The sequence below is a fragment of the Jaculus jaculus genome, chromosome 11, assembly GCF_020740685.1.
Source record: "Jaculus jaculus isolate mJacJac1 chromosome 11, mJacJac1.mat.Y.cur, whole genome shotgun sequence".
In the NCBI taxonomy this organism is placed as follows: Eukaryota; Metazoa; Chordata; class Mammalia; order Rodentia; family Dipodidae; genus Jaculus; species Jaculus jaculus.
The window spans coordinates 3,012,401-3,033,451 of record NC_059112.1 but is presented as its reverse complement, the minus strand read 5'-3'; the positions used below and the strand labels follow the sequence as shown (position 1 = coordinate 3,033,451).

Genomic DNA, 21,051 nt, shown 5'->3' with positions numbered 1-21,051 from the left:
TCTTTTCAGATGGCAGTGACCTTGGGATGACTCATAAAGCATCATGGTGCTGGAAAGAAGTGGCTGGAGTGCTTAGTACTTGAATATCTTTATCACACCTTCCAAGGCTGTCAGGGTCTATTGTGAAGAGGTGGCAGAAAGAATGTTAAAAGCCAAAGGATAGGACTCCGTACAACGTGCTCCCTCCAGACATAAAATGGCCTGGATATCCATGACCTCACAGTGCCTGACACAACCTACACGCGACCATCATAAGGCTCGATTCCCCAGGACCCACGTAAGTCAGATGCACAAGATGGCACATATACCTGGAGTTCATTTGCGGTGGCTGGCGGCCCTGGTGCACCCATTCTCGCTTGCTCGCTCTCAAATGAATAAAAAAATCTTCTTTAGTGAAGCAATGCATGTGTTGTAGTAAATATGGAGTAGTGTTTGATTATGGTTAAGTAGAAAATAACCCTATATATATAAAAAATATATATTATATATAAAATATATATATAAAATACTGTTAGGTGGGTGATATTACCATTATTACACCCTTTCCTTAGTAAAGTGATGTTATTTTACTTCACAGCTATATATTTTGCATCTTTCAGTTTTTTCCTTCAAATATGGGCACATTAACTACAGGTAGAAAACCAAAGCTCTAAGTTCTCCTGATTAAAACATGGAAGTGTAGGTGTGTTCAGAAATGTGTGGATGTGTCTGAGAAACCACCTTGGCCTTGGCAAGAAATCATTTATCTTAACAGTCAAGGAACCACATTAATATTGTTAACTCTGTGTGATTCATCTGAACTTAGTTTATGTTTTACCAGGATGAAATTTTGTTATCTAATTAAAGGAAGACAAATTGATATATATGTTACTTCATATTTATGCTTGCTTACTTTGTTATATTTCAACCACATGAACTTGTCATTCCACAGCAGACAGGGCAGGACACATTCTTGGATACATTATTGTTTATTGTTTCAAGTGGATGGAATATATAAATCCCACTGAGTAGTTTAGTGTGGCCCTGAATCACATATCAACAGGTTAAATGGAGACTTTATTTTGTAATCTGGGTATTCATGTATATACCACAAATTGTCTTAATGACAAACCCAAACTTCTTTTATGACTTGGCCCGTTAGCTGTTCATCCTTTGCACTGGGAGTGATGGTACAGAGAGCGAGAGCCTTTCACACTGAAGAAACAAGATGCTTCCCACCAGTCACCAAGAAAGGAAGTATTCATGCTGACTCTGTATGACTAGAAAGTCACGTGAAGAATCAGTTACTATCCAATGTAAAATACACGAATTGTTTAACCAAACAGTATGTTGCGAGCTTGTCTGTGCTGTGCTGACTGGGAACAGTGGTGGCTTTGAAGTGTCTTAAACAATTCTCGGTGCTTTGTGGCTGTTAAGAGCCTGGCCACACCGAGATACTCCCTCTTCCTGTGTAGCAGCCATTTCAGTGAAAATCAACCCTTACAGGATTCCTTTTTGTTTTTTTCACTATCAAGCAAGAGAATCTTCTTGGTAATGGAGGCAAAGGTAAGGAGAGAAGAAACTGAAGACAAGAGTATTAGTGCTAACTGTGAGGATGGAACAGACATGGAAAAGTCAGAAATTTCTTCTATGTGCCTTGCTACAAGTGAGCCCCAAAGGAAGCAAGATGGGTATTTTAAAAGCTAGCACAGGGAGACGTCCACTGATAATGCCCTCCGTTGTACTTTCTGCTTCAATTACACAAGTAGAAAAAAGGATGCTGATTAATAGTTTAATGCACGTAGGAGACACCCAGACTCCGAGCATGAAGGGACATGTCTCACATTAATTTAAACCTACGTGAAGTAGAGCCTCTATACTGACATACTGAAATTTACTTTCTGCTTAAGCCTTTTCTGTTATGTAAACAATCGTACATTTATTTGCCATTCTAAAACTTCAGGATCAAGTTTACATAATTCTGCTAAATTTCCGTGTTTGCTCAGAAGCAGTTTACAGTACTAAAATCAACCAGCCAAGGAACAGCTTCAACAGAAAGTTATGTCCAAAGGGGAAGAGGGGAAGAAAAGAAAATTGATAAGAAAAAGGCTAACTAAAGTAAAACGGATGATGATGGGGAATGGGCAGTCACAAATGTTCACAGAAAATAGGTCAGTTAGTAAGTTCTTCTGCAAAAAGCCTACACACTTCAGTCAAGCACATCAGTAGAATGATTTGGGAGCATAAAAATTTTTTTTTCGGCCACTTGTGATTTCCTCTGAATGAAAAGGAATCTGCAGGCTAACAAGTAGACCCTCCTCAGCCCAGCTGGTTCATGTGCACACTGTTCATGTGAGGCGCCCAGGGTCCAGTCCACACCTAGGAAAACAAGAGCATATATTTCATTAAATACACATTGAACATATGCTAGTGATACAGAAACTTTTAAAAACTGATGGGCGTAATGGGATATGCCTTTAATTCCAACAATAGGGAGGCAATCATAGGAGCATTCTTGTGAGTTCAAGGCCAGCTTAGCCAACCTCAAAAAACAAAAGCAAACAAACAAAAGAACTACTGATGGGGCTGGAGGGATGACTTAGTGGTTAAGGTGTTTGCCTGCAAAGCCAAAGGACCCAGGATCGATTCCCCAAGACCCACATTAGCCAGATGCACAAGGGGGCACATGCATCTGGAGTATGTTTGTAGTGGCTGGAGGCCCTGGTGCACCCATTCATTCATTCATTCTCTCTCTGTGTCAAATAAATAAATAAATAAAAATTATTTAAAAAAAAAAAAACAACTAATGAGGTTGTGGTAGTTTGATTCAGGTGTCACCCATAAATCTAGGTGTTCTGAATGCTAGGTTCCCAGCTGATAGATCTGGGAATTAACACCTCCTGGAGGTAGTGTATTGTTGGGGGCAGCCTTATGGATGTTATAGCCAGTTTCCCCAAGCCATCTTGATGTCCACCTTATGTTGACCATTGATATCCATGCTCTGGCTCATGCCATCATTTTTCCTGCCATCACAGAGCTTCCCCCTTAAGACTGTAAGCCAAAATAAACTTCTTTTGTCCCACAAGCTGTTCTTGGTTGGGTGATTTCTGCCAGCAATGGGAACCAGACTATAACGGTAAAGTTGGTACCAAGAGTAGTGTCATTGCTGCTAGACACCTGATTGTGTGGCTTTGTCCTTTTGGAGCTGATTTTCAAGAGGAGTGTGGAAGGATTTGAAAGCTTGGCCTAAGAGATGCCTTGCAGTGCTGTAAGTACAGCTTGATGGACTATTCTGGTCAGAGTTTAAAGACCTGAATGCAGTAAGAACTATGGCCTATGAGGTTTGGCTTACGACAGTGAGAAAGAGCTTTGCTTGAACTAGGCTAGCAGTTTGCATGAGAAGCTGGCTGTTATGCCATGTCCCAAGTTGTGCAGGGTTGCTTTGTGTAGATATGAATTGGGGTAAGCAGAGGGATGGCACAGATAAAGAAAAAAAAAAAAAGAAAACACCTTTGGGCAAACTGATGCCCATTCAACTGAAATGGAGAGATTACATCCATCGAGACTGGGCCAGCTGACCTGCACTGGGGCAACAGGAAAAATGTAGACTCTTTTGAAGGGGCCTGAGTGCTTAAGGTGTGTCCTGTTCTTCAAAGTCTGCTTTATCCCCTCCCCCCGTATTAATAAGTTGGCACCCTACCTGGTATTGTGGATTATATGAAATGCAGGAAAGAGAGGGTCACTGAGTTTGCAACAGTCTTGTGTTTTGGAAATGGCCATGGGCAGTGTGAAGCAGGTTTGTTAGATGCCTGCATGGAGACCCAATGGGGCCCAGAAGGATGGACTGTGGATTGCAGTGGAGACCCAGTGGAGATGCTGGGACCACGAGATGGCTGCTAAGGAAAGCTGCCAGCCCCAATAAAGTCTTCCAGGACTGTGAGTAGCTTAGCTGGAGGGGTGGAATTGGAACTCCAGACTTGTTGCTGGTTAGTTACCAATACTACCTACACAAGACCATCATAATAGGAGGAAAAGATGATGACATCAAAATAAAAGACTGACTGAGAGTGGGAGAGGACATGACGGAGAGTGGAGTTCCAAAGGGAAAAGTGGGGGGAGGGAGGGGATTACCATGGATATTTTTTATATCATAGATGTTGATTATGAAATATATATATATACACACACACACACACACATAAAAATTATCAGACTTAGAGATTTGTCACTGACTAGAGTTGTTGGACTTGAAGCTACAGAGTTTGAGGTTTACCCTTCCTGTTTTAAATCTTGTATTGGTTGAATATTTTTTTGCTATGCCCAGTGCCATCTTTTGCAGTGTGAATGTTTATTCTGTGTTATTATGGGTTTTGAGGGGAATTTTTTGTATTATGGCTCAGTTAAAAGATCTTTGATATTAGGATAGCAACCCCTGCTTGTTTTCTAGGCCCATTTGCTTGAAACACCATCTTCCAACCTTTCACCCTAAGATAATGTCTATCCTTTGTAGAAAGGTGAGTTTCTTGGAGACAACAAATTGTAGGATACTGCTTTTTAACCCAATTTATAATAGCTGGGAAATGGAACCAGCCTAGATGTCCCTCAACAGATGAGTGGATAATGAAGATGTGGCACATTTATACAATGGAGTTCTACTCAGCGGTAAAGAAAAATGAAGTTATGAAATTTGCAGAAAAATGGATGGGCCTGGAAAGTATTATACTAAGTGAGGTAACCCAGGCCCAGAAAGCCAAGCGCCACATGTTCTCTCTCATATGTGGATCCTAGCTACAGATGACTGGGCTTCTGCGTGAGAATGAAAATACTTAGTAGCAGAGGCCAGTAAGTTGAAAAGGAGACATAAAGGGTGGAGAAAGGAAGGGAGGAGGATACTTAATAGGTTGATATTGTATATATGTAATTACAATGATTGTAATGGGGAGGTAATATGATGGAGAATGGAATTTCAAATGGGAAAGTGTGGGGGTGGGGAGGGAGGGAATTACCATGGGATATATTTTATAATCATGGAAAATATTAATAAAAATTTAAAAAAAAAAGATCTTTGACTATGGGTATGTTTGAACATCATTGAGATTGATAAAAACTATGGGGACTTTTAAAGTTGGATGAATGCACTATATTTTACATCATGTGTGATTATCAGTTTATAGCGACCAGGGGAGGAATATGGTGGTTTGATTCTGGCGTCCTCCATAAACCTAGGTGTTCTGAATGCTGGGTACCCAGCTGATGGAGATTTGGGAATTAATGCCTCCTGGAGGCAATGTATTGCTGGGGGCGGGCTTATGGGTAATATAGCCAGTGTCCCCATGACAGAGTTTGGCACACTCTCTTGCTATTGTCCACCCGATGTTGGCCAGAGGGTGATGTCCACCCTCTGCTCATGCCATCGTTTTCCCTGACATCAAGGAGCTTCCCCTCGAGCCTGTAAGCCAAAATAAACCTCTTTTTTTCCCCACAAGCTGTTCTTGGTTGGGGGGATTTCTACCAGCAATGCAAACCTGACTGCAAAAGATGTAGAAACTATGGACTGAAGCAACTAAATTTCATTCATTTTGCAACATTCAGCCAGGTATGGTGGCACAAGCCTGTAATTCCAACATCTGGGAGGTAAGATCAGGACTTCAAGGTTGTCTTGAGCTATTGCATTAGTTTAAGGTCAGCCTGGTTAACATGAGACAATGCTGCAGAAAACTAGAAAAAAAAATGCAACATCCTAAGAAAGAACAAAGAGAAACAGCCCCCACATGCCAGTGAGTAAACTAGCACTTTGAGATTACCACCAGGTGCTGGATTACTTCTGTTGTTTCTTACCTCCTGTGACCCTAAGATGTGATACTCTTTCCAATTTTTAAAAATCTTGTTTATTTATTTGAGAGAGACAAAGAAAGGGGGAGAGAGAAAGAGAGAGAGAGAACGGGCACACAAGGGCCTCCAGCCACTGCAAACAACTCCAGACACATATGCCACCTTGTGCATCTGGCGTACGTGGGTCCTGGGGAAATCAAGCCTCGAACCATGGTCCTTAGGCTTCACAGGCAAGAGCTTAACCGCTAAGCCATCTGTTTAGACCCTCTTTCCAATTTTTTTTTTTTGTGTGTGTGTGCTTAAACAAAGACTTTTATAAAGGTAACAATTCCTTTAAGCTCAATTAACTTTAGCTATTACAAGTCATATGCAGATGTCACTATTAGACAACATTTAGTCCTCTTTCCAATTTTTTTTTAAATGTATTTATTTATTTGAGAGTGACAGACACAGAGAGAAAGGCAGTTAGAGGGAGAGAGAGAGAGAATGGGCACGCCAAGGCTTCCAGCCTCTGCAAACGAACTCCAGACGTGTGCACCCCCTTGTGCATCTGGCTAACGTGGGACCTGGGGAACAGAGCCTTGAACCGGGGTCCTCAGGCTTCACAGGCAAGTGCTTAACCGCTAAGCCATCTCTCCAGCCCCTCTTTCCAATTTTTAAAACCAGTTACCTGAGCACACACTGTAGAGTTGTAGAAGGACTTCAGTCAGTGAAAGTTACTTCAGCCAAAGTTAAGTGACAGTGTAAATATCAGCTATGCATGTGGGTCATACCTATAATCCCAGCATTAGAGAGACTGGGGTGAAAGGGTTTTCTTCAGTTCGGGGTCAGCCAACACTACACACTGAGCACCGTGACAGCAAGAGCTGCGTAGCATGACCCTGCTCCCACCCAATACAAAAACCTACACAAGTATGCAACTATTTCTGTAACTTTTCAGTTATATGTAGTTTTTAAAAATATGTTGGGCTGGAGAGATAGCTTAGCAGTTAAGACACTTGCCTGCAAAGCCAAAGAACCCTGGTTCGATTCCCCAGGACCTATGTAAGCCAGATGCACAAATGCTGCATGTGTCTGGAATTCATTTGTAGCAACAAGAGGCCCTGGCATGCCCATTCTCTCTCTCTCTCTCCCCCTCTTAAATAAATAAAAACTTAAAAATATTAAATTAAAAAATACTTTAAGAGAGAGTGGGAGGAAGAGGGAAAGGGAGAGGGGGAGAGAAAAAATGTGAATGGACATGCTATCACTTCTAGCCACTGCATATGAACTAAGAAACATGCACCACCTTGTCTATCTGGCTTTATGTGGGTACTAGAGAACAGAACCAGAGTTGTTAGGCTTTGCAGGAAAGTGCCTTAAACACTCACTGAGCCGTATATCCAGCCTGAATATATATAGTTTTGTCACAGTACTTTTGTTGTTGTTTTCTTTTGTTGAGATAGGGCCTTACTCTAGCCCAGGCTGAACAGGAACTCACAGTGATCCTCCTACCTCTACCTCCAGAATGCGAGACTAAAGGTGTAGGCCACCACATCAATTTACATGAGAATCACTTTGCAACTTCAATTCCTTCACTTCCCTCTGCTGCAGCATAATCCAGGTGGTGACTACTGTCCATAATTCCAGTCTAAAACAAACTACTACCTTCGGAAGGACCCTCGTTTGTTTCGGATATATACCAGCCATGCCCAGTTTCCTCTCCCAGTCCTGTTCCTAACAGACTTTTGCTCCCTGACTGGCCTTTGCCCTTAGGTCTTTGTACTTCTTCAGCACCACACAAATGGCTATTTGCTGAATACCCAGCCTTACCGTTTGAGGACCATTATTTTCTGTGGAGCTTGACACCATCTTTATCAGTGAGTTCCAAGAAGGGTCTGCAGCATGAGGGCCACTGAAGATGGCTCCTCCAGTCCCATCAGGGATGGGTGCTACTGGAGGAATCACTGCGTTCCCATACACAGAGAAAGGCATACCCTTAAATACAAATAAAACATTAAAATTCAAGTTATTTTTCTTTGGCTGATTAGATGGGTCAGTGATTAAAGTGCTTGCCCTGGGGCTAGAGAGATGGCTTACTGGTTAAGGCGTTTGCCTACAAAGCCAAAAGACCCAGGTTCCATTCCCTAGTACCCCCGTTAGCCAAATGCACAAGGGGGTGCATGTGCCTGGAGTTCGTTTGCAGTGACTGAAGGCCCTGGTGTGCACATTATTTCTCTCTTGCTCTGCCTCTTTCAAGTAAGTAAATTAAGTTAATTAAATAAAAAGCATGCTTGCCCTGCAAGAGACCCAAGTTCAGATCCCCAGAAGCCAGACAAAATGCTTGGTGCAGTAGTGTGAGCCTGTGACCCCAGTGCTGGGGAGCAGAGACAGAAAACCAGTGTCGAGCTAGTCTCATGGAGCAGGGAGCTAGTACAGGACCTTGTCTCACAGAGAAAGGTGGAGCCAAGTGTGGTGGCACACACCTTTGATGCCAGCTGTCAGGAGGCAGAGGTAGGAGGATCGCCATGAGTTTGAAACCACCTTGAGACTACATAGCTAGTGTGAGATACCTCACAAAAACAAACAACAGAAAGAGTGAGGTGAAGAGTGACACAGGAAGATACCCCACAATGATCTCTGCCTCCAGGTGCATGCACTTGCTCCCACAAATGAACATCCACACCATCCCCCTCTCTCTCTCTCTCTCTCTCTCTCTCTCTCTCTCTCACACACACACACACACACACACACACACACAGTTGCACACACAGATGAACATCCACACATCTCTCTCACGCACTTGCAAGGGCTATGAAGTGGAACTCTGCTTAAAAGCAAACCAACATAAAAACACTTGGGGGAGAAAAAAGCACTTGGGAGGCCAAGTCTAAGGGCAGTCTACAAAGTGAGTTCTAACATGGCCAGGGCTACACAGTGAGACCCTTGCTCACAAAGCCTGATGATCCAGGTTCAGTTCTCCAGTACCCATGTAAAGAGAGATACACAAAATGGAACATGCATCTGGAGTTCATTTGCAACAACAAGAGGCCCTGGCATGCCCATATATTCTCTCTCTCAATCTCAATGTCTCTCTTTCTCTTTTTGCAAATAATTAAAAAAAAAAAAAACTTTCAATGAAACCAGGCATGGTGGCACATGCCTTTTATCCCAGCACTTGGGAGGTTGAGGTAGGAGGATTGCCATGAGTTCAAAAGCCACTAAAGCCACTACAGAGTGAGTCCTTATCTTGAAAATGCACCCCGTCCAAAAAAAAAATCTTTCAATGAATTTTGGCTTGAGATTATGATAAAACTTTCAACAATTTCTGACATGGCCCTAAACATGCTTCTGTTATACTATGTATTTATTTGAAATGGGTTCACAGCATTGCTGATAATAAAAGTATTAATCAACTCTAAGAAATGCTGAAGATGTTCTGTCACAGAATCAACTATTCACCCAAGATTTAATGCACAAATGTACAAATTGCAAGCATATCCACCTGGTAAGCAAATTCGCTTTTATTTATTTTTAATTTATGAGAGAGAGAGAGAACGAGAACGAACAAGAGAACATAGGTGCACAAGGGCCTCCAGCCACTGCAAATGAACTTTAGACGCATGGGCTACCAACTGGCTTACATGGGTACTGGGGAATTGAACCTGGATCCTTATAATGCCTTCCTTAATGGGTTAGCCATCTCTCCAGCCCTACTTTTATCTTCAATAAATGCCTGCACTAGAGTGAGACCTCGAAAAACAGAGAGAGAGAGAGAAATGACTACAGCAACACGCGCTGCTCTACAGGCAGGCCTGCTGGCCTGGCCGCAGTCTCAGCAAGGGGAAGCGGTGCAGGAAGCCACACTGGAGCCGCACTGTGCGTATGTACCATCCTGCAGTAGCCACACAGTGAGGCTGAGGCCAGCCCAGGCTACCTGAGGCAGTCTACAGACCGCACACAACCACCAACACTCTCCTACATGTAACTGCAATAACTCACTGTTATTTGTGTTGTAGTGAAATCCCGACTAGTATTTGCAAAGCCCCAGCATTTACAAATGTTCATCTACTTGGAAGTGAAGGAAGATTCTTAGGAAGAAAATGCTTAAATTACCCCAACTTTAGGAAAGTCCATGTATCCTGCAGGAACATGCTGATGGAATGTACCAGAAGGAGTTACGATCCCCGTACTATCTCGCTCAATTGCCTGGTGTTGTGAAAACACTCCTGGGTCAGACATTGGCCTGTGAATCATAGGGTTTCCCATCCCAGGGTTACACCAGTCTACTTTGTCTAAGGGAAAAGAGAGGCAGAAACAAAAACTGTAATATTTAACATTATTAGGCAGCAAAAGACGGTATTTTTCTATCAAAATTCACATTCATCTAGATTTTTTCAGAACATCCCACTTTCATATATTTAAGATAGCATTTCCAGTTTGTACATAGTGATTTAATAGCCTAGTGAACAGTCCTATGAAATATAAGAAAAGAAAATTAAAGCTAAAATTAAAGCCTACATACATCAAAGGAAATGATTACATCTTAATATGATGAAACAAAAAAAAAAAAAAAAAGAACATGCTTGCACCAGGCATAATAGTTCATGCCTGCAACCCAACATTTGGGAGATAAAGGCAGGAGGAATGAGAAGTTCAAGGCCAGCTTCAGGTACATAATGAGTTTGAAGCATTAGTGGATTTTCAGCAAGATGAATAAATGCAATGGACAAAATTGTAAGGGAGCAGAGCTACAAGTGAGTCAAGACTCTAAGTGAAGAGGGAGGCATACAAATCTTATGAAATCGTGATTTAATATAATATAGCTAAATACTTAAACTTGATTTGTAGTAGGAAGGTAACTTCATACCTTGATTGCCACCAATCCCTTCAAAGGACCAGATGCCACTGTGCCCCACAGATGTGGACAAATTACTCCCAATAACAGACGGAGCTGAAGTTCCAGTTTGCCTGATGCGAGCAGAACGTTCAGTCCCAATGGGGACTGGAACTTTCCTGTCCTGAGAGACATTGCTGGGCTTTTCGGACCCTAATGGTCCTGATGCTGGGGCAGGAGATGGTGCACGAACTCCAGAGGATACTGACTGTGTGGGAGAATCTGGAGAAGAGATATTTTGAAATAGAATACACGTCACCTATAGCATATCTAATTTTGTACAACCAATCTTAAATTCTGAAGACATCTTAAAACTGTATTCTCAGAGGAAAGCTGAAATATAAGAATATTTTTAAATTAATTTTTGGTTCTCATTAAAGAAATACATTTCATTATGACGTTGTCATACATGTATAACATCACACTTTGTTCTCACCCTCTGTCCTGCATGACTCCCCGTTTCTCTTCTTACTGGTCCTTTCTCTCTGACCAAAATAATTCCCCCTGTGTTTTAAAAGTAACACTTAAATTGGATGTGTTGGTGAACACCCACAGCCCCAGTACTTGGCAGGGTGCAGCAGAAGATTCCTGCAAGTGAGGCGCCAGGCTGTCCTGAACTCAGAGATCCCCTTACCTCGGCCTCCTGAGTACACACACAAGGGCACACACATTCTAAATGCTCAGTTCCCGTTTGGCTTAAAGTATTTTGTACAATTCTTTCTTATGACTGCTGAAGCTTTAAAAGACACGGTATTATTCAGATAACAGATGAGTCTGCTTTGTTGTGCTGTTTAGGGTAGATGAGCTTTAAAGGTAGACAAAAAGCATGTGGTATTCATATTGTGTAGATATCTATCTGTGTGCCTGAGACACATCTCATGTTATAGCCCAGGATGCCTGGAACTAAGTAAGTAGTCCAGGCTGGTCTCAAACTTTTGGCAATTATTTGCCTCAGCCTCCATGGTAGCTGGGATTATAGCCATGTCCTATCTGGCCCAACATGATCAGTATACTTTTTTATTTTTTTAGGCAGGGTCTCACTCAGGCTCAGGCTGACCTAGAATTCACTAGTAGTCTCAGGGTGGCCTGGAACTCATGGCAATCCTCCTAACTCTGCCTCCCAAGTGCTGGGATTAAAAGGCAGGCGCCACCATGCCCAGCCATTATGCTTTTTTTTTTTTTTTTTTTTTTTAAGGTAGTCTTGCTCTAAGCTCAGGCTGACCTGGAATTCACTACATAGTTTCAGAGTAGCCTCGAACTCACACTTATCTTCCTACCTCTGCCTCCCAAGTGCTGGGATTAAAAGTATGTACCACCATGCCTAGCAATAGTTACACTTTTGCAAAGGTACCCATCTTTCTGCTTAGTAGCTGCACGCACAAAAGTAGGTACAAGGTAGCAGGGGTTAAGGGGGAGTGGCGTGGGGATGTGGCTCAGTGGCAGACCACAAGACTTTTGTTCAGGATACCTAGACTCCGCCCCAGAGCACCACTAAACAAATAAATGCAAAATAAATAGTTAAAAAAAACTTGAAATTCTATTGATATTACAGAGTATAAGAGTTAGAAATTAGCCGAGCGTGGTGGTGCACATCTTTAATCCCAGCACTTGGGAAACAGAGATAGTAGGATAGCCGTGAGTTTGACGCCACCCAAAAACTACATAGGAAATTCTAGGTCAGCCTGAGCTGGAGTGAGACCCTACCTCGAAAAACAAACAACAAAAAACAGTCAGAAGTTACATTCTAATACTGTAATTTGAGAATTAATTATTTCAAAATTAAAACTTTTTGAAAGTGGATCCCTCACCCGCCCCCCCATATACACACAACAGCTGGGAGCCAGAGACAGTATTGTCTACTTCTCATCCCAATCTTGGAAGGCAATCGCAGGAGGACCAGGAATTCAGGATCATCCCTGGCTCCCCGTCAGTTTGAGGCCAGGCTGGGCTACAGGAGACCGTGTCTCAGAAATAACAAACCAAATCAAAAGTCTCTTTGAAAGATTCACAACTTGTTTGAAGGCAACATGCACATTCTTCTTTTGGAATTACAGATGTACTACTTACCACTTGATGCCGATGAACATGGAGTCAACAAACTAAGGGGGGAGAAATGCTGTCTGTTAAAATTAGCAGCTGCAGGGGCCCCTCCAAGAGGTGCTCCAGGTCCATACATCTGACCTCCCGAAAGGTTTGAGGCAAAGTTTCCCAAATGTGTTGAAGAAGGTGTTGCAGAACCATATGGTGAGTCCATATTAACAATACCTGTAATGTAGAGACCATCATTACTTCCAGTAGTTACCCCTCAGAGAAGTAACTGGACAAAGCTAAATCCTAGGTGTGGTGGTTGAGGGCAATGATCTCAGCACTTGGGAGAGGGAGGCAGAAGGGTCAGGAATTCATGGTCAATGGCAGCTACACAGCAAGTTCAAAGCTAGCTCGGGCAACGTGAAGCCACATGCATGCAACGCAGGCACGCACACACCCAGAGCTGGGCAACATACTGAGTCTGACATAAACTGGACTACAAAGGAAATCCTTTCTCAAATCAAACACCACCCCCACAAATGTATCAGCAAGTGAATCACATAAGTAAGCATGCACACAGGAATTTACTACTCTGCGTTTTTCTTTCTTGTAAAATCCTTTTTTTCTTCCTTTTTTTTGGTCTTTTCAAGGAGGTGTCTTACTCTAGCCCAGGATGTCCTGGGACTCTCTCTGTAGTCCCAGGCTGGCTTTGAACTCACAGCGATCCTCCTTCTTCTGCCTACTGAGTACTGAGACTATAAAGGTTGTGCCACCACACCTGGGTCTCTCTTTTGTAAACTCTGATTAATTGACAACTTTTGTATATGTAGACAATCTAGCATGATCATAATCCCCCATTTTCTTTTTTTCATTTCTTGAAACAAGGAAGGGGCCTAAGCAAACCAGGCTGGCCTCCAAATCGCTGTGTAGTTAAGTACAACCTTAAACTCCGAATCCTCCTGCCACTACTTTCCAAGTTTGGGGATTACAGGTATATACTACCAAGCTCAGCTATCTTAAGTTTTTATGTGATTTAATGGTTCTTCAAATAAAAACCTTATTCTAGGGCTGTGAAGATGGCTCAGTGGTTAAAGACACTTTTTTGGAATGCCTGCTGACTCAGGCTCAAGTTCATTTCCCAGTATCCAAAAGCCAAATGCAAAGTGGTGCATGCAACTGAAGTTCATCTGCAATAGCAAGAGGCCCTGGTCTGCCCACGTGCCCACACTGCTCACACTCTGTGTGTGCACAAATGCATGTGTACCTCACAAATAATACAAATATTTAAGGGCTGGAGAGATGAATTAGTGGTTAAGGCGCTTGCTGTGAAGCCTGAGGACCAAGGTTCGATTCCCCAGGACCCACAAGATGCACAAGGTGGTGCATGCTTCTGAAGTTCATTTGTAGTGGCTGGTGGCTAGGGCATGCCATTGTCTCTCTCTGCCTCTTTCTCTCTCTCTCTCAAATAAATAAAGTATACTAAAATAAACCTGGGGTTGGACAGATAGCTTAGCTGTTAAGGCGCTTGTTAACAAAACTAAACGACCCAGGTTCAATTCTCCAGTACTCACATGAAGCCAGATACACAAAACAGCACGTGTCTGGAGTTTGTTTGCAGAGGCTAGAGGCCCTGGCATGCCCATTCTCTCCCTCTCAAATAAATAAATCAATAAATATTTAAAAAAAAAAATCTGGCTGGCTGTGGTGGTGCACACCTTGCATACCTTTAATCTCAGCACTCAGGAGGCTGAGATAGGAGGATCAGTGTGAATTCTAGGTCAGTGTGGGCTAGAGGGAGACCCTACCTCAAAAAAAGAAGGGTGGGCAAGAGATGGCTCAGCAATTAAGGCACTTGCCTGCAAAGCCTAAAAAAAAAAAAAACAGGTTTTGATTTTCCAGTACCCACATAAAGTCAGATACACAAAGTAGCACATGCATCTGGAGTTCATTTGCAATGGCTGGAGGGGCTGGCATGCCCCCCTTTCTTTCTTTTTCTCTCTCTCTCTCTCCCTCCCTCCCTCCCTCCCCCCATTTGCTGTATCTGCCTGGCCCCTATGGCATTAAGGATGGAATTCCCAGTTAGGCAAGCTCTCTACCACTAAGTTACATCCCTGGCCTGTTACAGACTTTTTTTTTTTTTTTTTTTTTTTGGCTTTGAAGGCAGGGTCTCGCCGTAGCCCAGGCTGACCTGGAATTCACTAAGTAATCTCAGACTAGCCTTGTTGATCCTCATACCTCTGCCTCCTGAGTGGTGGGATTAAAGATATACACCACTATACCCAGGTAGATTTGTTTTGCTATGGATCCCAAACAGGTCTTGAAGTAGTAATTCTCTTGTATCAAGTTTCCCAAAAGACTGAGTTCACAGGTCTGAACTATCAGGCAGGGCTAAGTGTACAGGATGCTTTTTAAAATTTCTAATTAATTAATTTATTTATCAAGAGGGAGGGAGGTACAAGACAGATGGAATGGGCATGCCAGGGCCTCTAGCCATTGCACAGAATCTCCAGATGCATGTACCACTTTGTGCATCTGGCTTTACATGAGTACTGAGGAATCAAACCTGGGTCGTTAGGCTTTGCTGGCAAGTGCCTTAACTACTGAGCTATCATCTCTCCAGCCCCCTTTTATTTTGAGGTAGGGTCTCCCTCTAGCCTACACTGACCTGGAATTCACACTGATCCTACCTAGGTAGGTGGCTGGCACCTGTAATCCCTGTACCTTTACAAAGCTGAGGAGGATCACTGGGGCCCAGAAGTTTCAGAATAGTCTTAACCACACAGTGAGCTTTTGTCTTAAATAAATGAGTACATTTGAATGGTGGTAGATATTTGTAATCCCAGTACTGGGGAGGCAGTGGCAGCAGGACTGACACAAATTCAAGGCAGTCTGATTATATAGTGGGTTCAAGGCTAGCCTGGGCTACATAGCAAGACATGCCCTTAAAAACCAAGGGGCTGGAGAGATTACTAAGCAGCTAAATTGCTTGTCTGCAAAGCCTAACAACTCTAGTTCAATTCTCCAGTACCAATGTAATGCCAGATGTTTAAAGATGCATCTGAAGTTCATTTGCAAAGGCTAGAGGCCCTCTTATTTATTTAGAGAGAATTGGCATGCCAGGGTCTCCAGCCACTGCAAATGAATTCCAGACACGTGAGCCCCCTTGTGCATCTGGCTAATATGGGTCCTGTGGAATTGAGCCTTGAGCTGGGGTCCTTAGGCTTCACAGGCAAATGCTTAACTGCTAAGCCATCTCTCCAGCCTTCTCTCTCTCTCGTTTACAAGCAGAGAGAGAGAAAGAATGAATTGGTGTCCAGGGCCTCCAGCTGCTGCAAAACAACTCCAGATGCATGCACCACTGGCTTTACATGGGTCCTGGGGAACTGAACCCAGGTGGTTAGGCTTTCCAAGTAAGCGCCGAAAGTGCTGAGCCATCTCCCCATCCCCTCCATTCTCTCTTTCTATGTCCCTCTTTGTCTCTCTCAAATAAATAAAACATTTAAAAAAAAAAGCCAGTTCTGTTAGTTTATGCCTTTAATGCCCACACCTGCGAGGATAAATGAGGAGGACAGATATGAACTTGGAGGCCATCCTCCAGCTGAGGACTGCTGCAAAACACAAAACCCATACCAAACAAAAATAAATTAAAGCCGGGAGTGGTGGAGTACACCTCTAATCCCAGCATGCAGGATGCAAAGGTAGAAGGATCGCCGCGAGTTTGAGTCCAGCCTGACACTACATGGTGAATTCCAGGTCAGACTGGGATTAGAGCAAGACCCTACCTCGAAAAACAAAAAAGAAAACAAAACACAAAAAAACAGGTCCCAGGTCAGACTTGGACCACAGACCTTAGCTTGTCAACCTCTCACATGAACTGTCTTTAATGACTTGAGATGACCATACTAAAGTACCACAACTCTATCAATTTGGTATCCTGCATCAGGTCCTGAAATAGGAAAAGGAATTATTGGAAACACTGATAAACGTGGTAGCCTAGCTCCCAATGTACTGTACCAAATAAGTTATTAGTTATGGTTAATGTAGCATGGTCATCTAACATATTTAAGGTATTTACACATAGCAAGGCTGGAGTTACTCCTTTGTTTGTTTGTTTTGTTGTGTTTTGTTTTTCCAAGGTAGGGTCTCACACTAGCACAGGCTGACCTGGAATTCACTAGTCTCAGGGTAGTTTCAAACTCATGGCAATCCTCCTACCTCTGCCTCCCGAGTACTGGGATTAAAGGCATGCGCCACCATCCCTGGCCTTTTCTGCAGTTGTTCTTTTATGAACCTAAAAATATTTCAAAGTAAGAAGTTAAGGGAACAAAAAGCAATAGCTTATGATTAAGTCTTTACATTTTATATGAATATCAGTGTTGTCCAACAGAACTCTGATAATGTCTTCGATGTCCAACATGACAGACATTAACTACCAATACTTATTATTTGAAATATTAGTTTAACTATGAGTGTTTTTTTAAAAATTTATTTATTTGTTGATGGAGAATGGAATTTCAAAGTGGAAAGTGGGGGGGGGGGAGGGAGGGAATTAACATGGGATTTTTTTTATAATCATGGAAAATGCTAATAAAAATTTAAAAAAAAATTATTTATTTGAAAAAGGGAAAGAGGCAGAGAGAGAGAGAGAGAAAGAGAGAGAATGGGTGCACCAGGGCTTCCAGCCACTGCAAACGAACTCCACATGCATTTGTCACCCTGTGTATCTGGCTTACGTGGGTCCTGGGGAATCAAACCGAGGTCATTTGGCTTTGCAGGCAAGTGCCTTAACTGCTAAGCCATCTCTACAGCCCGAGAGTGGAGTTTTATTTTATTCTTTGTTTTTTGGTTTTTTGAAGTAGAGTCTCACTCTAGCCCAGGCTGACCTGAAATTCACTACATAGTCTCAGGGTGGCCTTGAACTCATAGCAATCATCCTACCTCTGCCTCTCGAGTGCTGGGATTAAAGGCGTGTGCCACCATGCCCTGCTTCAGTTTTATTTTTGAAATATTTTTAATTACTTACTTATTTGAGAGACAGAGAATGGGCTGTCAGAGCCTCCTACCACTACAGACTCCACATATATGTGACACTGTATGCATCTGGCTTTAAATGGGTATTGGGGAACTGAACCTAGAAGGGTACAGTTTTAATTTCTTATAATCCCTAATAATTTAAATAGAAACAGGGAGGCTGTAGAGATGGCTTAGGAGTTAAGGTGCTTGCTTGGAAAGCCTAAGGACCCAGGTTTGATTCCCCAAGACCCATGTAAGTCAGGTGTACAAGGTAGCACATGTGTTTGGAGTTCATTTGCAGTGGCTGGAAGCCCTGGAGCTCTCATTCTCTGTCTTTTTCTCTCTGTCTCTCTCAAATAAATATAATAATAATAATTATTATTATCATTATAACAATAAAAACTAGAAGTCTTAAAAAAAAAAAAAAAACTGCCAAGTGTGGTGGCAGATGCCTTTAATCCCAGCACTTGGGAGGCAGAGGTAAGAGGATAACCATGAGTTCAAGCCTAACCTGAGAATACACAGTGAATTCCAGGTCGGCCTGTACAGTGAGACCCTACCTCAAACCCCACCCCCAATAAAAAAATTTAAAAAGACTACCAAAAAAAAAAAAATGACCTAAGTAAAAGCACACAACCTACCAATGTTTAAGCGAGTAGGGTATTATTGGATGGGTAAACTCAGTGGTGTTATAATATGCCCAGGGCAATGAACCCAGTCCCTAACACCATAAACAAAGCAGAAGACTGGAGAAACGGCTTAGCAGTTAAGGCACTTGACTGTGAAGCCTAAGGACCCATATTTGATTCGCTAGGAAGCATGAGAACCAAATACACATGGTGGCACATGTATCTCGAGTTCTTTTGCAGTGGCTAGAGGCCCTGGCCATTCTCTCCCTCTCTCATAAATAACCAAAAAACCAAACACACACACACACACACACACACACACACACACACACACAAATCTGTCCACATAGCCCATTCATAAAACACCCAGGAATGACCAAAAATTTGTTTAGCACATGTCAAGACATACCAAAGCATATATGCTCACCTGAGGGGCTGGGCGCAGGTCTCTGCAACGGTCGAAACCCTGGAGCTTTGGAGGTGTCTGATGGATGCAAAGGGTCTGAATGTGGCAAATAGGACTTTCCTGATAGCATGGACTCTGGTGTCGACTGAGATGACACAACAGAGCCTCCCCAGAAGGCGTGGGCAGAGGAGGGGTTGTTTTCAAACAGTGTGCTGAAGGGCCCAAATGGCAAGGGGGCGCTGAAATTGGGAGCAATAGGCTTATTTGCTGGATGTACTGAATTCTGACAAGCACTTTGTGTACTTAAGGTTGAAGGTAGCTGGACAGAGGAGGGAACACTGTGAGGTCTTTTTATGTGATTGACACTGAGGACTGCAACAGATGAATTCTGCACTGAAGCTGGGTTCTTGTGGGGGGCAGCTGTGCCGTGACCATGAGAGGGAGGCCTGACAGCAGGGGCTTCCACTCTGGGGGGCTGCGAGCATCCTGCCTGTGTCTGAGGCGTGGGGTAAGTCACTGGGGCAGCCGAAGGCACTGCCCCGGGAGCTGAGCTTGTGGCCAGCGGAGGAACAGTCATCCTGACTTCCGGGGGAGGAACCTGAGACTGCTGGAGAGGTGGTCTTGGCTCCTGGGAGGCAGGTCCCGGAGGCTGCTGCTGAGCAGAAGGAGCTGAGGAGCTCCCAGCAGAGCTGCTGCTGGTGGCAGGTCTACTGCTGGTGGCCTCCACTGCTGGAGGACTGCCGGCCTCCTGCTCAGAGGAAGACGCCCCTTTACTAGGAGAGGCTGCTCCACAGTCCGAAGGGCTGTTTCGGGAAGGCCCTCCTGGCTGGGCTGGTGGTGATGGGGACGATGGAGATGATGCTGGGTAGTGTTCTTTGGCAGTAGGCATAGGGCATGTGGCATTGGTGGGGGCGGTGCTGCTGTTGCTTGCTGTCGTAGTGACAGTGGTGGTGGTGGCATTGGATGTCTTCACAACTGTGACAAAAAGCTGCCTTCTGACAGAAGGAGAACTTGGACTGCCATTTGTAGATGTCCCAGGCACCGTTGAAGCTGATGAACTGGTGGTGGTTGTTGGACTTGACGTTAAAGAGCCTGCTGAGTTCACCTGAGAACCACTGCTGCTCTGAGTGCTATGGCGAGGCACCGTGTGAGGCTTAGGCGAGTTAGTAGCTCTGGCAGGGCTCAAAGGCCTGACAGGAAAAGGACCCCAAGTGGACTGAGCTGGTGGAAAAGTACCTCCAAAGTGAGTCATGGGCAACCTGGGTGGACGGATCTGCTGGAAAGTCTGAGCAGCAAGCAGAGCATGTGCAAACTGCGGAGGAGGGTACGCTAGCGGAAGGGAAACGGGGAAACCAGGCCGCACGTTATTCACTGGGTTCTTAATGGTTTTGTGGGTAGATGCAGAAGAAATCGCAGGCACACTGAGTGCTGTGGCAGTCTGTGATGGCGAGGACAGCGCGACAGTGGTCATTTTGATTCCCATCAAAGAGCTGTTAGCAGCAGTGGTGGTAGGTGCTGAGGACCCGACTTTGGAACTTGCTGAGGAGCTTTTCAAACGATTCTTTGGGATAAGCTCATCAATTTCTTTGTCGGGATCCTTGATTAGAGCATTGATCAACTGAGTTGCTTGTCGTGTTGACTCAGTGCCACCCCTGTCGTTGATCAAAACAAAACCATTAGCCCTAATTTCTACTATTTTCTAACCATATTGAGTGTCAAAGTCTACATCTATATGTGAACATACACATGCTCGGAGCACCAACAGACAGAGACAGATGAAGGAGCAAGAGCCACCTTCTTGTCATTTGTTAGGCATTCTGCACACAATTAACTATCCTGAATTAACACTGCATGTTTCAGCAAACTGTTATTTTCTTGTCTTTTTTTAGGGGACGGGGTCTTATGCACGCTAACTAAGCTCTCTACAATTAATCTACAACCAACCTTTTTAAAAAGGATTATAAAAGTAACATACTTATGCACAATGCTACATTTATTGCATTCTCTTAGAAAAATGGATGACTGTTTATGTACCCAATTTGCACATGTAAAAGTTTATACATTTCAGCATGCCTTTAATCTCAGCACTCGGGAGGCAGAGGTAGGAGGATCGCTGTGAGTTCAAGGCCACCCTGAGACTTCAGAGTGAATTCCAGGTCAGCCTGAGCTAGAGTGAGACCCTAACTCGAAAAAACAAAAATAAATAAATAAACAAACAGAAAAAAAAGTTTATATAGCACAAAAAGGCCTCTGGTATAGGTAAAATCTAGACACTACACCACTTCAGG

General features: G+C 43.5%; 1 protein-coding gene across 6 annotated transcripts in view; it reads right to left on the bottom strand.

Annotated features, from left to right (window-relative positions):
- Positions 1–952: 952 nt before the first annotated feature.
- The window catches only part of Ankrd17 (ankyrin repeat domain 17), a 130,497-nt gene continuing 110,398 nt past the window's right edge, over positions 953–21,051 (bottom strand). For 5 of the 6 annotated variants that reach the window (XM_004665353.3, XM_045130221.1, XM_045130225.1 and 2 more), the window contains 6 exons: positions 18,785–20,415; positions 12,755–12,952; positions 10,661–10,909; positions 9,907–10,085; positions 7,624–7,788; positions 953–2,358 (listed from right to left, as the gene is read on the bottom strand). In XM_004665353.3, coding sequence (XP_004665410.2) covers positions 2,299–2,358; positions 7,624–7,788; positions 9,907–10,085; positions 10,661–10,909; positions 12,755–12,952; positions 18,785–20,415 — 2,482 coding nt within the window. In that variant the 3' untranslated portion in view covers positions 953–2,298. The remainder of the gene's footprint in view (positions 2,359–7,623; positions 7,789–9,906; positions 10,086–10,660; positions 10,910–12,754; positions 12,953–18,784; positions 20,416–21,051) is intronic. The other variant, XM_045130224.1, reaches the window with a different exon arrangement.